Raw genomic sequence first — 15,241 nt, 5'->3', positions numbered from 1 at the left:
AGTTTATAGATGATGGGTAGGTAAAGTACAGCCCCTGGGCCAAATCTGGCCCAACACCTGTTTTTGTAAATAGAGTTTTATTGGGATCTAGCCAAACTCATTTGCTTTTATTCAGTCTATGGCTGATGTTGAGCTACAATGGCAAAGCTGAGTAGCTGTTAAAAAGATTGCATGGCCAACAAGGCCTAAAATATTTTTTTCAAGCACTTTATAGATAAAGTTTGCCAACCCCTGCTGTAGATGTTACTTGAACCTTTAAGAGTGAATGAGATTGTATAGGGAAATGTCCAGACAGGAAATCCAAACCCAAAAGGTTCACCTGTAATAACTAAGTGAACTAGGTTTTTTTGTTTTGTTTTGTTTTTTGAGGGAAAAATATCCCTGTCTCCTTTAAACATGGCAAAAGAGTCCCCTGTAATTGGAAAGGGGTCACATTAAGTGTTGATGTCTGTAAGTCTGTAATACAGTTCAAATAAGGTCTGTCTTTTCTGTTTGTTCATGTGGCAATAAATGGAAACTTGTGAGGTACAGGGGAAACAAAATGTGTAGAATTTAGCAGTGGAGAGAGGGAATAGAGGCCTGAGAACGAGTTCCTAAACTCCAGTATTATAACCACTGTGAGAAACAAAATCAAAGAACCACTCCAAACTGGTGAAGCCTGAGAATCAGACTCACAACCTAGAGAGGAATAAAGATGAAATAAACTGGGTGTTACAAAATAAAATGTCAATCCAGAGCTGTAAAAATGCTAACAATGGATCTATTGAAAACAATAAAACTGAATGAGAAAGCTCACTTTAAAACACTGTATTTGTTTATTTCTTTGCCCAGCTCTATAAATATTTCAAATTATAAAAGTTTTAGTTACAATGAGAGAATAACTAGCAGAGTTGGGGGGTGTCTGAAGTGGGACAGAGGCTTATTTTTCAGAGCACACACTTTTATTTTTCCACTGTACAGCATTATTTTGTTCTGTTTGTATGCCTTGCCTTAAAAATTAAAACAGAATGTCTTGCTGCGAAAAATATATATATACATTCTATTTCACACTATACACAAAAATATAATACTGGAGGATTATAGATATGAATGGGAAAAAGCAAATTAATAAAACTTTTATAACAAAGTAAAGGCGTATTTGTAAATGAATATTGGGTAATGGAAGATTTCTTAAAGAGATGTATAAAGCACTAATCATAAAATAATAAACTGGACTATATTGTATGTTAATAACTTCTGTACATCAAAAGACGACATTGAGAGAGTGAAAATGAAAGTCACAGAGTGGGATAAAATATTTGGAACACACATATAAATAATATAATGTGTATATCCATAATCATGAAGAATTCCTGTAAATCTTTAAGAGCAGACTATCTGGTAGAAAATTGGGAGAAGTTCTTGAAATGTGAGAAGGGGCACAAAGAGGGCTTCTGGGATGCTGACAATGTTTTCTATCTTGATCTGGATGGTGTTCATAGAATGATCACTTTGTAGTAAATAACAACTGTGTGTTATGTTTCACAATAACACCAAGACTTTTGTCATCTTCACAAAATAAGAAATACAAATGGCCAATAAACATGGAAAGATTTTGTCAGCCCCATTAGTAGTCAGGAACTTGCAAATTAAAACTAAAGTAAGGTATCACTATATACCACCCAGAATAGTTGAAATTTAAAAGTCTGATAATACCACATGGTGGTGAGAATATGGAACAACTGGAATTCTCATACACTGCTACTTGGACTATAAATTGTAAATAAGAGTATAAACTTTCATTCACTACTACAACTAGGGGTAAAAATGATTTGGCACTAATTGGTAATATTAGAGATGTGCATGCATGACTGATGGCCCATCAGTTTCACTCCTAGGTATATACTCTACAGAAATGCTTGTGTACACATTCCAGGAGACAGTTATGGGAATGCCTATAGCGGCATCATAGTAGCCCCAAACTAGAAACAACTAGATATTTATTAACAGTTAAAAAAGAAAAATCACACAGTGGAATATTATACAGCAATATATAAGCAAAAAGATGGATTAATCTTAAGTGTATAGTATTGTGCAAATGAACCATCATACCAAAAAATACATATTATATGGTTCCATATATAAGAAGTTCAAAAACATACAACAGCCAAACTCTACTGTTAGAAATGCATATTTAAATTACAAACTTCTAAGGAAATGATTACCACGAAAGTTAGGATGGAGGTTATATTGTGGGAGAAAGAGGGGATAATGATTGGGAGGGGGTTCAAGAGGGATTTCTGACTGCTGGAGATTTTTAAAAAATTTTTTGTCTTGGGTTATGGTAACATGGTATTGTATAGATTCTTCTGTTTATTAGTTATATTTCACAATAAAAGGTGTTTAAAAAACAAATATATATATAGGGTGGTCAGAGCCAGGCATGGTCAACCATGGATTCTATGCTGGAGTAGTGATTCAGCTTCTGTAAACAAGCTAATTCCATCATCTATTTAATTAATTTAAATCCTGAAAATGAACTTGTTTCTTATACATCTGATTCCCCACCAGAGAGACAATGACATGGCTTGGATTCTATACTGGTGATTTGATTTGCATTTGAAAACCTAAGCAAATAGAGACAGAATAATAATAACAAAAACTACTGCTCATATTTGTTGAACCCTACCAATTACTGTTCTAAGAAATTTAAATACATTCATATATGTAACCCTCAAAATTAGCCTTAGGAGGGAGATACTACTTTTATAATAACTTTTCAGAGAGGTCACTTACTTGCCCAAGGCCACAAAGTAGATGGTGGAGCCATGATTCCACCCTAGGCAACCTGTGTGAGGAGGCAAGGTCATGGTTTCAGGTATAAGCCTGTGTCCAGTGAGTGGTTGCAGTGAGACAGCCAACTGGAGTGGAGTCTAATTATACATGCATGGATCTAGGCTCAGTATATAAATTAGGCATGAGAGAACTGACTTTTGTCTAGAAATCTTAGGAGTAAGATTTAAAAGGGGTACGAGAGGGGTGAGGAAAGTTGAAGCCATGGAAGAGTTCCCCAGAGTGAGCCACGTTCTGTAGGAAATACTTCAGTACTGCTAGTATACTTAGGTTTTATTAAATAATTTGATTACTGGGGAAACAGGGATCGGGGAGTGCGGGTGTGGGAAGGTGAGTTAGGTACTATGATTTGAGGCAAATGACGAATTTAACTTTTATTTATCAGCTGCTATAGTTTGGACCATGAGACTTTCGCCAAGAGCCCTCCCACTCGCCTAATCAAAGACGAAATAAGTAGAAGGAAATACTCAGCAGCCCAGTGCTGAGTTTGCAGACCTTAAGTATAAAGCCACAATGGATATGTCAGAAGGCTACTAGGGTGTTATTTATTTAAATTTATTTCATGGAATTGAGCATCACCTTAATGGCCCGAAAGTGTTAAAGTACGTCCCAAAGTTCCTAAATTATTCCCTAAATGTAATTTATGCTCGAGAATAATCTGACTAACTTGATTTAGAACAGCAGGAAATAAGTTATGCTGCACATAAATGAAGCAGCAGTGTAATTTTAAATACTGCTTGCATAGTGAATGAGGATTTTAATATTTGCAAAATTTTAAAATCACTTGATTTATTATCCATATGTTTATACTGACATTTTTTTGTTTTTTATTTAGTTGGGTCTACATTTCCTCTTACTGCCAGGAAAAAAGGCAGCAACTTTTTTTTTCCCCTTGTAATAATACAGAGGGTAAAACTAATATTTCTTTCCCTGAATGCTATTTTTAACATCTCTATGTGTTTCTGGTTGTTGCTGCCTTTTTCCTCAGTCATGGACCATCCAGTTAATGGAATGAGAGGAATTTAGGGAGCATAGTGAGTGATTAGAGATTAAATTTATAAATGTAACATTGCAAAACTAGCAAAATTTATATCTATTCATTTGGAATGTTCCTTGGTGGGAAAGAGTTTTAAGTTTATAAGTAGTCATGATAAAAAATGAAACTTTACATAGTAAATTCAAGAATAGATTTAGACTTGGCTGTTAACAATGCGTATTAAAATGCTGGAAAGTATATTTAAGATTTTTACGTGATGCTTGAAATGGAATTTAAAATATTATTACTCACATTAAATGTCATCACATGTAAAGTGCATGCTTTTATTTAATATTTTGTTTGAATAGAGTTACTTATTTTAACATTAATTTTAATAATAAAATTAAATCAGCTTTACAGTTTTCGAAGTTTTAGCAGTTGCAGACTCTAGTGAATATTCTATATTTAGATATTTATAAAGTGACATTATAAGTAGTTCAGATCAAGTCTTTAAGTATGAAAAGGTTCAGATTGCAGGAGCTGGGGAAAAGGGAGCAAAGGGAAGGAGGACATTTCAGGAATATTGGACTAATGTGCAAAGTCACGAAATCCTGAGACAGTAGCAGGGCATGGGGGCACTGCAGAGAGTCCTTTCTGGCTGGTAACTCCATCCTGTCTCGTTTTTGTGGGCCTGGAACACAGATGTAAGTAGAGAAACCTGAGCTCTCAGACTGTTTCCCTTCTCTTCCTATCTCCAACTTTGTCTTGCAGAACTAAGGGGTACCATGATCAACTGTATGGGCGCTGATGGTTTTCTTCTCGTGGAGAATTTAGAGGATAGATAAACCGTGAAGAAGACGAGGGATTGGATGGGAGGAGGCTTTGTGGAATCTGGTGGAAGATGGTAATTGCCAGTGCAGTGAGTGGTGTAGGGACACATCTGCAGCAGCCTGGAATGAAGAGTATTTATAGCACAGATGTTGGAGAAACAGTCACCTCCCAGTAGCTAAAAGGGTTGGCAAGAGGGTAAATCTGGTGATTGGGTTGGGAAAAAAGAAAAGTAAGAAGGGGACTGATGACTGCTACAAAGGTGGGATGGTAAATTATGACCAAATGACAACTCCTCTGTGGTCTGGTTAGCCTCTGCCTGTTTCCCAAACTATGGTGGCAGGAAGATAGTTGGAGATGTTAGTTGTCTGTGTGTGAGACTGCCTTTTAAAAAGTATTATGCTTAGTGAAATAAGTCAGACAGAGAAAGATGTTATCTATGTTATCACTCTGTTATCTCTTATATGTGGAATCTAAAAAAATAAAAGAATGTATATAATGAAACAGAAAGAGAATCACAGATTCAGAGAATAAACTAGTGGTTACCAGTGGGGAAAGGAAAAGGGAGAGGCAAAATAAGAGTATGGGATTAAGAGACACTACTATGTATAAAATAAATAAGTAACAAGGATATATTGTACAGTACAGGGAATATGGCCATTATTTAAAATACAGCCATAACTTTGAATGGAGTATAGTCTACAAAAATATTGAATCACTGGGTTGTATACCTGAAACTAATATAATATTGTAAATCAACTATAGTTCAATTTAAAATAAATAAATAAACAAATTTTAATAACTTTTTCTGAATATTCAAAGTATGAAATGCACATTGCAGAAAAACTTGACAACATAAAAATACATATAATGAAAACTAAAATCAACTACAATCTCACTAAGATGAAACAATGCCAACTATGATTCATTGTGTTTTAGATTCTCATTTAACAACTCTTTGACTCCAGTGATTCAAGTGCCTGTAAGACATATAAAATGTACAATTCTTTTTTAAAGGGAATAAATTCTTATGATGTATTCTTAAGTCATGTTTTGTGTATTAGCACTGAAAACATATGAAAACAAAATTATTATTAAATATGCAAACATTTCCAAGATAATTTTGTGGCTCATGGATATATCATATTTGATCAACTCTAGAATGCCATTATTTATTAAAGGTAGAATTCTTTTTTATAAGCTAGCTATAGAGACTGCCTCTTTTGGCTATCATTGGCTGCCTTTTTTGTGCTACCAAAATACTGTCTGTTTTAGATATTTTTAAGGTGAAAATACAGTTAATCATTAAATGCAATATCTGATAGAATGCAATGTACATGTAGATATATAATTAAATATTGGAAGAAAATAAAGAAGAAAAAATAGGAAAAAGAGGCCTACAACTATCACGTTGAATTGTTTAACTTGGTGAAAATTCATCTTGAAAAAAGGAAATCCCAGCAAATTTAATGTAAAGTGGTAAAAGACACCACTGAAACCAGAGAGATCTGAGTTAGAATTCCCTCTCTTCCATTTAATGTCTATTTATCTTTTGGTAACTTACTCAGCATCTCAGTTTTCTCCAGTGGGAAATGGAAGTAATAACTGTTATGTTGCAGGGGGGTTTGTAGGAGTCAGTGGAATGGGATACGTGAAAGCACAGAGCCTAGGGCCTGGTTCATAGTAAATGTTTAATAAATGTGAATTCCATTCCTTTCCCAGTAAAACAATAGGGAATTGTGGAATTATTTGGGTTCTAAAATTATTTAAAGTTCCTAAATGGAGGTAGAGATCTGAGAAGATCCTCAAGGTATTCAAAACTATAACCATTGCATCTTAAGAGTAGGACTCAGAGAAGTTTGACAGACTACTGTATTGTGAGGCAGCTCCACAGCCAGGAATCTTCAGGATGGCTTTTTTTTCGTGCTGGCAAATGCCTGTTTGGATGGGGAGACCCAGTAGATCATGAACCCCATAAAACTTCAAAACTTAACAATATACAATATTTTTCACCTTGACCGTACATTAGAATCATCTGGGTGCTTTTAAAAATACCAGTGTAAGGATCCCACCTCCAAAGATACTGATTTAATTGGTCTAGATTGGGGACCCAAAATCAGTGTTTTATTGCTGTTTTTTTTTTTAAATGCCACAAGTGATTGTTATGTGCAACTGTCTCAGGGTAAACATAAAGCCTTGACTCATATAATTTCTGCCTCAGTCTCTTCTGTGACCAGAACATGACCAAATGCTTCCTTCTTAATATTCTTTTCATATGAGATGTTAACATATTACCTTGCACTAAATTCCTTCAGCATTCCAATTTAAAATGTTAGTGGATACAATGAAACAGGAAGGATAAAGGAAGACAACACTCATCATCTGTTTTAGACTACTATATCAGTTAGTTGGTAGATTTTTTGCATGTAAGCCTACGTATAAGTTACATCTATCATCCTGAATGCTTGAGGATCTTAATGAATAGACGCTTTTAGGTCAAGATATGACTGAAATTGATAGAGTTTAATGAGATAATTTTATTTTGATCCAAAAAATATTTTGACTTTTAGTATCTAGCTTCAAAATACTTAATTTATTAGATGTTAATGTATTTTTTTAATTCCTGAAATTTTATTAAAAATTAAATATTCTCATGGGAAAAAAACACTAATACTCCATGATAGTTGTTTCCATCTTTGTTTCAATCACAAAATGTATTCCGTTTTAAAGGGAAAGTCACAACCTTTTATTTTAATTCATCCTGTATTCTATACTAATTATTTATGTTAATTGAAATTGAAATATACAAATGTGAGAAACTATCAAAATAATATCCTTGTTAATGTAATAAAATATATGCTAGGTCCATATAATCCATTTATTTTCCTTGATCCATATTTTTTAATTCTAGGCAATTTGACAGATCTGTTGAAAAATGGCGGCGGTTTCATTATGATATGAAGATATTTAATCAATGGCTAACAGAAGCTGAACACTTTCTCAAAAAGACACAAGTTCCTGAGAGTTGGAAACATGCCAAATACAAATGGTATCTTAAGGTAAGTTTTTGAGATCTCTTTTTTTCAAATTGTTTTTTATCTTCACCACAACATCACGACTACTTAACTTCTTAAATTCAGGTTGTGAAGGATGATGGAAATTTATAATTTTTGACTTTTGTTGTCAGCATTGCACCTACTAGAACTTGTCATGATCATTTTGGAAGACTATGCAGTGGATGTTTAGTGTCAGGATGGGAGTCTAGACGTAACTGGTTTACCTGATGAACTGCAAAGTGTAATTGAATCTTTGATACAGGGAAGCATCTTACAGCAGGGTGTCCTGTGGCTTTGGGGAAGTGTGTGTTATTGCCTTATGTTGGATTTTGTCCAGGAGGAGAACTTGTGGTATACTTAGCAATCATGTAGTTGCTAGAAATATCCATCATGATGAAATTACAGTTCTGTTTCCCTAAAGACAATTTGTGGTGATGTAGCAATATTTCTATATATTCTATTGACAAAATGCCTTCTGAGATAGTCCAGAGGCCAAAACAATGCAGAGTTAATTGGCAGTACTTATTGACTGTTTTATGGGTTTTGTTAATGGAAATGCAACATATGGATTATAACCAGCGTACAGTTTAATTTCAACTTGCTGTGTCTTTTGATTATGGATTGTAGAGGTTATAATTTACGTTATAAAGTATATGGCATAGGTATAAGAAATTTTGTGTTTATTACACCAAATCTTAAGTACTTTTGCAACATTTTTTAGTTAAAATTGTTCAGGTTGCAATTTTCAGTCAAGTAGATTTGAACTATGGCCAGTTTTTGAATGCCAGAAAACACTGATTAAGACAGATGAAAGCAAAGAAAAGGGTAATGTATTAAATAGTCCAGACATTTCAAAATGCTGGATTCATAAAAGCAATATCATTTTCAACCTTACAGTTCTCCATTCTCAAATATTTTTTGCATAGCAAATAGGCCTTTTGATATTAAGAAAGTTAGCATTTAAACACCTATGTGTGTGTAAACTATGTAAACATAGAAAATGAGTAATTTTGAAATCTTGTGTAATTATGTGTATATCAATCAAATTTTTATACACATCAGCATCGGCATTGCAGGTACAGGAAATTTGTGGATTTCCAATCTGCCATCATACAGAAAATACATTTTGTAATAGCACTAAAGTGAATTTTGAGCTAATGCAGCATCACTAGGTTTCTGACTTAAAGGCAGAATTATAAGAGATATAAGGTGTTCTTGGGGAGATTTATAAACCTCTTGCCATTTTCAAAGATATCCATCACAAGGTAGTTACATATATTAATCTGTTTTTGTTGTAAAAACAATATATACTCATTATGAAAAAATAAAGCAATGTAGAAGTATACTGTAGGTAAATATATACATACCTTCTACTCCACAGAGGGTGGTTGTCTTGATATGGATATTGGTATATATTTCAGGTTGGCATCTCACTCAGAAATGGATACAGAAGGTTTATTAGGGAGTGCTTTGGGGAATTGAGCAATTGGTTTATGATGTTCCTTGGTATAGTTTTCTTTGTGCTTCTTCTTCTTGAGGTCTGTTAAGCTTCTTGGATCTGTGTGTCCTTAGTTTTCATCAAATTCAGAAATTTTAAAGGTGTTATTTAAAAATAATATTTTTCTGCCCCGTTCCCCTTTTCAGGGACTCTGATAACATATATTAGGCCACTCACTGATGTTTTGTTCTTTTTATTTTCAGTCTTTTTTTCACTGTAATTCATTTTACATAATTTCTATTGTCAAATGGACTAATCTGATCTTTTACCATATCTAATCTGTGGTTAATCTCATCTAGTGTATAATTTTAACCTCTGACGTTGTTTTGTGTGATTCAGTACATTGCTGAAGTGTGACTTGAGAATTTTAACATCTTTCATGTCTCTACTCAATGTGTCAATCTTTACCTTCTTGAAAATATGGAATACAGTTATAATAACAGTTATAATGTACTTGTCTACCAGTTCTATCATCTGTGTCTATTTTGGGTCAATTTCAATTATTTTTTTCTCCTTGTTATGGGTGTTATTCTCCTGCTTCTTTGGATGACTGGTAATTTTTGATTGGGTGCCAGATGTGAATTTTAACTTGTTGAGTGCTTGATATATTTGTGCAGATAAATATTAATGACCTTTGTGCTGGAACACAGTTAGTTTGCTTGGAAACAGTTTGATCTTTTGAGTGTCTTCCTCTTATACTTTTTGAGTTTTGAGCAGAACAACCTAAGTCTAGGGCTAATTTTTCCCCACTACTGAAGCAAAACCCATCTCAGTATTCACTCTGAAGCTCTGTGAATGATGTTTTCCACTGTGGCTGGCAGGAACAGATACTATTCCCAGCCATATGTGAACTCTGGTGATTGTTCCCTTTAATCATTTTGTGTAGTTCTTTCCCTAGACAGTGGTAGTTTCTTCTCATATGGGAACTGATTGGGACTGAGCTGAAGACTGGAAGGGCGTTCTCTGCACATCTCCAATGTTTATTCTCTGTGTATCTGTCTCCTCTCTGATGCTCTGCCCTGTGACTCTAGCCACTTTGGTCTCCTTGGATTCCCAGCTCCATCTCCTCCACTCAAGGAGACTCCATGGCTTTGTGAGAGTGCCTTCATCCTTTGTCATAGCTTGCAACTCTGCCCAGATAGTAAGCTGGGGCAACGGTAGGGCTCACCTCATTTGTTTCTAATTTCTTAGAGATCACTTTTTTTAAATTACCCAGTGTATAATGTCTTAAAAAACATTGTTTCATACGTTTTGTTCATTTTTAAAAATTTTTAACCAAGAAGTTAAATTTGGTCCCTGTTACTCCAACTTGGACAGAAGCAGAAGTCCAAAACAAACAATTTTTATGTCATTTGATATTTTAGTATGTTTACTTCTATACAATCTTAAAACTATATGATAATTTTAGTTGCCTTGAGAATGACTAAAGGTCTCCACTTCTTGACACTGGGGTTTAGTTGTGATTGATGAACATTTTATCAGAACTTTTTTTCCATTAATTGGAGAATTTCTTAAAAGACTATTTTATTTAGTCTGTTTTTTACTCAATGAAATAGAAAAGGGAATTCTGGATGTCCCGGGAAAAGTTTTTCTAGCTATGGAACTGTGAATGATATCACAAATATTCTACACAGTTACGTTTTTTTTTTCCCCCTGGTGATTAGGAAGGTCCAAAATCATGCACATACACATGTGCATACCTGCATAGACACACATAAACATAAGACATCTGGAGTTATCTTTCCGTTCTGGTAAGTCTCAGAAAAGGGTCCAGAAAGGCACTATAAGTCACCTCCATTGATAAGACAAATGGAAACTGTGGTAATTTCAGCTGTCTTGGTCATTATCATTGTTGACTGACTAATAATGAATAAGAGAGTTTAAATTTTTGATGAGAAATTATTTTAGGAAACAGAATGTAGATGCTGCCTGTTAGCAACAGACAGATTTGTTGCCATGAACCAGCAATGGTTACTTTAAGGAAAATCAACCAAGCAGCCCATGTACTAAAGAAATATTTACAGGGGTACACTGGAGTTTAAAGCCTCATAAGAATAATTTTCAGCAAAGATATCATATCTAGATATGAAATAAAATAATAAACAGGTACATGTTGTAAGTTTATCTGTATAGACTTCTATCAAACTGCATTTTATTTATCTTTTTAACTTTAAAAAGGACAAATCATTGTCCTACTGACACTTGGTGTTACTATTCAAAATAAAGTTGCTGCCAATACCAAAAAGATCGCCTGGTTCCATGCAACTCAGCTATTGAATGAATGCAACTCAGCCATCACAAATGAATGATAAAATTAAATATATTAATTAATATTTTTCAAGATATTCCAAAAATATGTCATGCCACCATGGGGAATCTTTTAGAAATATCACATTTTTTACATGAGAAAATATCAATCATGTTACAGGCCACTAAAATTGGTCTGTGAATAAGCTCATTCAATTATTTATGTCTCTTAAATATTCATTCAACAAGCAGTAATTGAGTATATATGGAAAATTTTATCACCCACAAAAATATTGACATGCCACATTAGTCTCTAGTAGAAGTTTAGAAAATTGGCTAAAAAGTTGGAAGCCACATTCAGAAAGTGTGGGTTCAAATCCCAGCTCCTTTAGCTCCTTTAATAGCTGCAGAATCTTGTGAAGTGTCTTAAATCTCTATGTCTCTGTTTTCTCTTCTCTTAAATAGTAAAAATGAGATGTGCATAAAGTACTTAGAATTGCATTCTCCACAAAATGCTCATTAAACGTGAGATCTTATAACTAATCACGCTTCCTAAGTGATTAGCCTGTATCTATAAGAACAAAAGTGCATTTACTGAATTGCTGTCCCCAAATATCTGAAATACAGATTGAATAACCAGGCATTTTCAATAATGCTTACTTTTATGACTTATGATGTTTTCTCAAAGTATAGCTCTTGGATTGGAAAGTGAGGAACATTCCAGTTCAACCAAACAAATCTTCCTCAGAAAGCTGACACATCTGCCTCTTTTTAGAACTAACAAGAATAAATGTTAATGGGAGTTTTCAAAGGGAAAGCTGAGCACCATGAAGGAAAGTTATGAAAATAATGTTAACTCATCTAGTGACAGAGTGAATTGGTGTGCCAACAAGTACCTTGAGTGAAAACAGAAAACTGTAAGTCATAACATGTCCTAACATTTAGCTCTACATGTTCTTCTAGAGTAGAAAGAAATAATTTTTAAAGCACGGGCTGTTATTTTAATGGAGTTGAAAATTCTTGAAGTTGACAGTAGAAACAATAAAAATCAAAATTAGATTGAATATTTAAAAGAGTAGAATAACCTTGCTATTAATGGAAATGGAACCTGTTTATTTTATGGGACGGTGCTGCTTAGTGAACCGTATTAAAAATTAACAGCACCTTCTAAAGAACGTTGCCTTGGGCAAGCATGAGACCTTGAAATCTTAAGAAATTTCATTTGAAATTAACCTAAAGAAGTAAACAGAAGTAGGATTATTTAGATGAAACTTTTTAGGCTTTAAATCAGTGAATGGTAAGCAAACATAGGGAGTGAAACAGCAATGTGTTATTGTGACATTAGTTAACTGCTGTTTTTAGGCAAAATATCATCTTCTTAAAGTTAGTCTTCCGGCATATCTTTCAATGTTACTGTGTTTTACTCCATTGTATGGTAGAAGTACAATATATTTTTGTGTATTGCTGTAAATAAATTCAATTAAAAACTGTTTACTTTGTAACATAATGATAAATTTTAATTCATTGTGATTGTGGGTACTTAAGACAGCATGGATTAAGTAAGTATGTCATATCATAATGTTTATGTTCATCATCAAATCTCAAAAAAATAGTTTAAATTCATGTTCTAGTTAAGCAAAATACGCTTTTTCTTTTCTCAAATTGGAAGTTTGCATGGAGAATGGGAAATTACATATAAACTGTATAGTTGTAACATGAGAACATTTCTGTGATCTCTCAGATGAGGAAATAAATCAAGGAAAAAAGGCACTAGTTTCTTGCAGTTGAGGGAGAGAAGACAAAGAAAGAAGCATCTAAGAGAGTCAAAGACAGTTTTAGCTGCTCTTCAGCCCTGCCTTACCTTGGCTATTTGTGATGGAAGAAAATTCTAGAGCACTTTGTAAAGGACCCAATTCTTACAAGTTTAGATTCCAAGAACACATTGGAGCTGGGTAACTCCTACCCAAAAGCTTGAGACAAAGTGAGTCCATAAAAAAGCTGTCTTCCTCTTACTGGAAATACCCAGACTTTCTAATTATTCTCACCCTGATTTCTGAGCTTGCAGCCTAGAAAGCCCTCAAGTGGTAGGTCCCATCATTGAAAAACCATTGGCTTGCTCAGAAACAAAGAGTGCTGAATGGATGTGCATAGATCACTGACACTATCTGCTAGTGAGTGTTTGTATTTTTATTTGGATGTACTTTAATACCTAATTGGTAATCTACTCCCCCAAAGGATTCTATAGGAGATAACTGACTTTGAATTAATATGGAGTAAATCAAAGGCTATGTAGAAAAAGGCATATGGTATAAAAGACCAAATTGCATACAAGTATGTTTTCTGTGTAGTCAGTTTTTACGGTGCTGATTTTACCAGCTGGCTGGTGAGTTTGAAGGCTTCTTAATGGCCGCACTGCTGGGACTCAAATGCTGATAGAAACTTTGATAGAAAAATCATTTGAGTAAAAATTTCTGCCATCTGTTGTCCTTCATTGGGACCCCAATGTTAAGAATAATTCATACTACTGCTGGCCCTTTATATTTCCCCAGCAGTAATAAAATTTCATAAGATTTTGTTTGGCGGTCACAAAGCTACCCTGGTTTCTGTAGCTAGAGGATATACACTAATATAAGAGAATCAACATGAAAATTTACTGCGAGGAGAATTTGTCTCTAGTCACTTACTTTAGGGTTACAGTGATGTGTAAGTATGGGAATACATCTTAAAGTAAGCTTTCCAATGTTATTAGCTGGTAATGGCATGAGAAGTCAGTCTCTTAATACAGTTAAACAGTTGGGTACTTCATTCTTACGTAAATATCGTTAGCTTTTTATTGCTGCTTAGAAACTCCTCTATAACTTCTTGGCTCCTATGCATCTTTTCAGAAGTAGTAATAACAGATTTATTGGGAGTTTGGCAGAGTGCAGAAATTCAGAGAGGGGCTCTAAATTGTTGCCTATCAAATGTGTCTTTCATAAGATAGGTATATTAAAATAATTGGATAAACTCAATGGCTAGTTCTTTAAGTTCTGTTGTCTAGCATGATATGTTTAAGAAGATGAAAAATTGCTCTACATAATGGAAAAGAAGCAATAACCAAAACTATAACTTACTGTAATAGCCACAACTGTAAAGAACTGCTTAAAATTCATGAAAAAACATATCATCCCTAAGGGATCCCCATTCTTAGAGTAAGAAATTATTAGGAGAGTAAGAATCTACCAAAAAAAAAAAAAAGTGAAGCATGCTAATTGCAAATTCCAAATTGGAAAAAACCCTGCTCACATCAACATGGAAGCAATGTGAAGCAGAAATTATTTAATGAAAAATAAGATTAATGCTAATATAAGTAATTTTTATGAAGTACAATACTTTGCAAAGAGGATGTTCCAGCCACTGTGATCTCATTGCTGTTTCTTCTCTCATAGCTTCTTACTGTTCCTTCTAGTGCTCGTTCCTACCATTAAACTTGCTTTTCTCTTTGCTAGAGGGTTCTACCCTATCCTCAGTCTTTATCCCCTATGTCCTAATCGCCTCCCTCTCAGGACTTTTGTACACTTCTCTACTTACATATGTCCATGTTCTGATGTTATCTTCTCAGATATGCTTTTTGTGAATTCTCCTATTTTAAAAAGATCACACACAAACACACACACACACACACACACACACACACAGGGAGAGAGGATTAATTTCTCTCCAAATTACCCTGCTTTGCTTTCTTCATAACATTGTCGATTGCTGAAATTTTAATATATGTTTGCATGTTTATTTTTTATCTTTCCCACTAGAATGTAAATCTTG

General features: G+C 34.1%; 1 protein-coding gene across 6 annotated transcripts in view; it reads left to right on the top strand.

The window, feature by feature from the left end:
- Window positions 1-15,241, top strand: part of DMD (dystrophin) — a 2,476,968-nt gene that overhangs the window by 1,355,426 nt on the left and 1,106,301 nt on the right. For all 6 annotated transcript variants that reach the window (XM_059910880.1, XM_059910875.1, XM_059910877.1 and 3 more), the window contains one exon: window positions 7,548-7,695. In XM_059910880.1, coding sequence (XP_059766863.1) covers window positions 7,548-7,695 — 148 coding nt within the window. The remainder of the gene's footprint in view (window positions 1-7,547; window positions 7,696-15,241) is intronic.

Source organism: Balaenoptera ricei, chromosome X (genome assembly GCF_028023285.1).
Source record: "Balaenoptera ricei isolate mBalRic1 chromosome X, mBalRic1.hap2, whole genome shotgun sequence".
NCBI lineage: Eukaryota > Metazoa > Chordata > Mammalia > Artiodactyla > Balaenopteridae > Balaenoptera > Balaenoptera ricei.
This window is presented reverse-complemented; position numbering and strand designations above follow the sequence as displayed.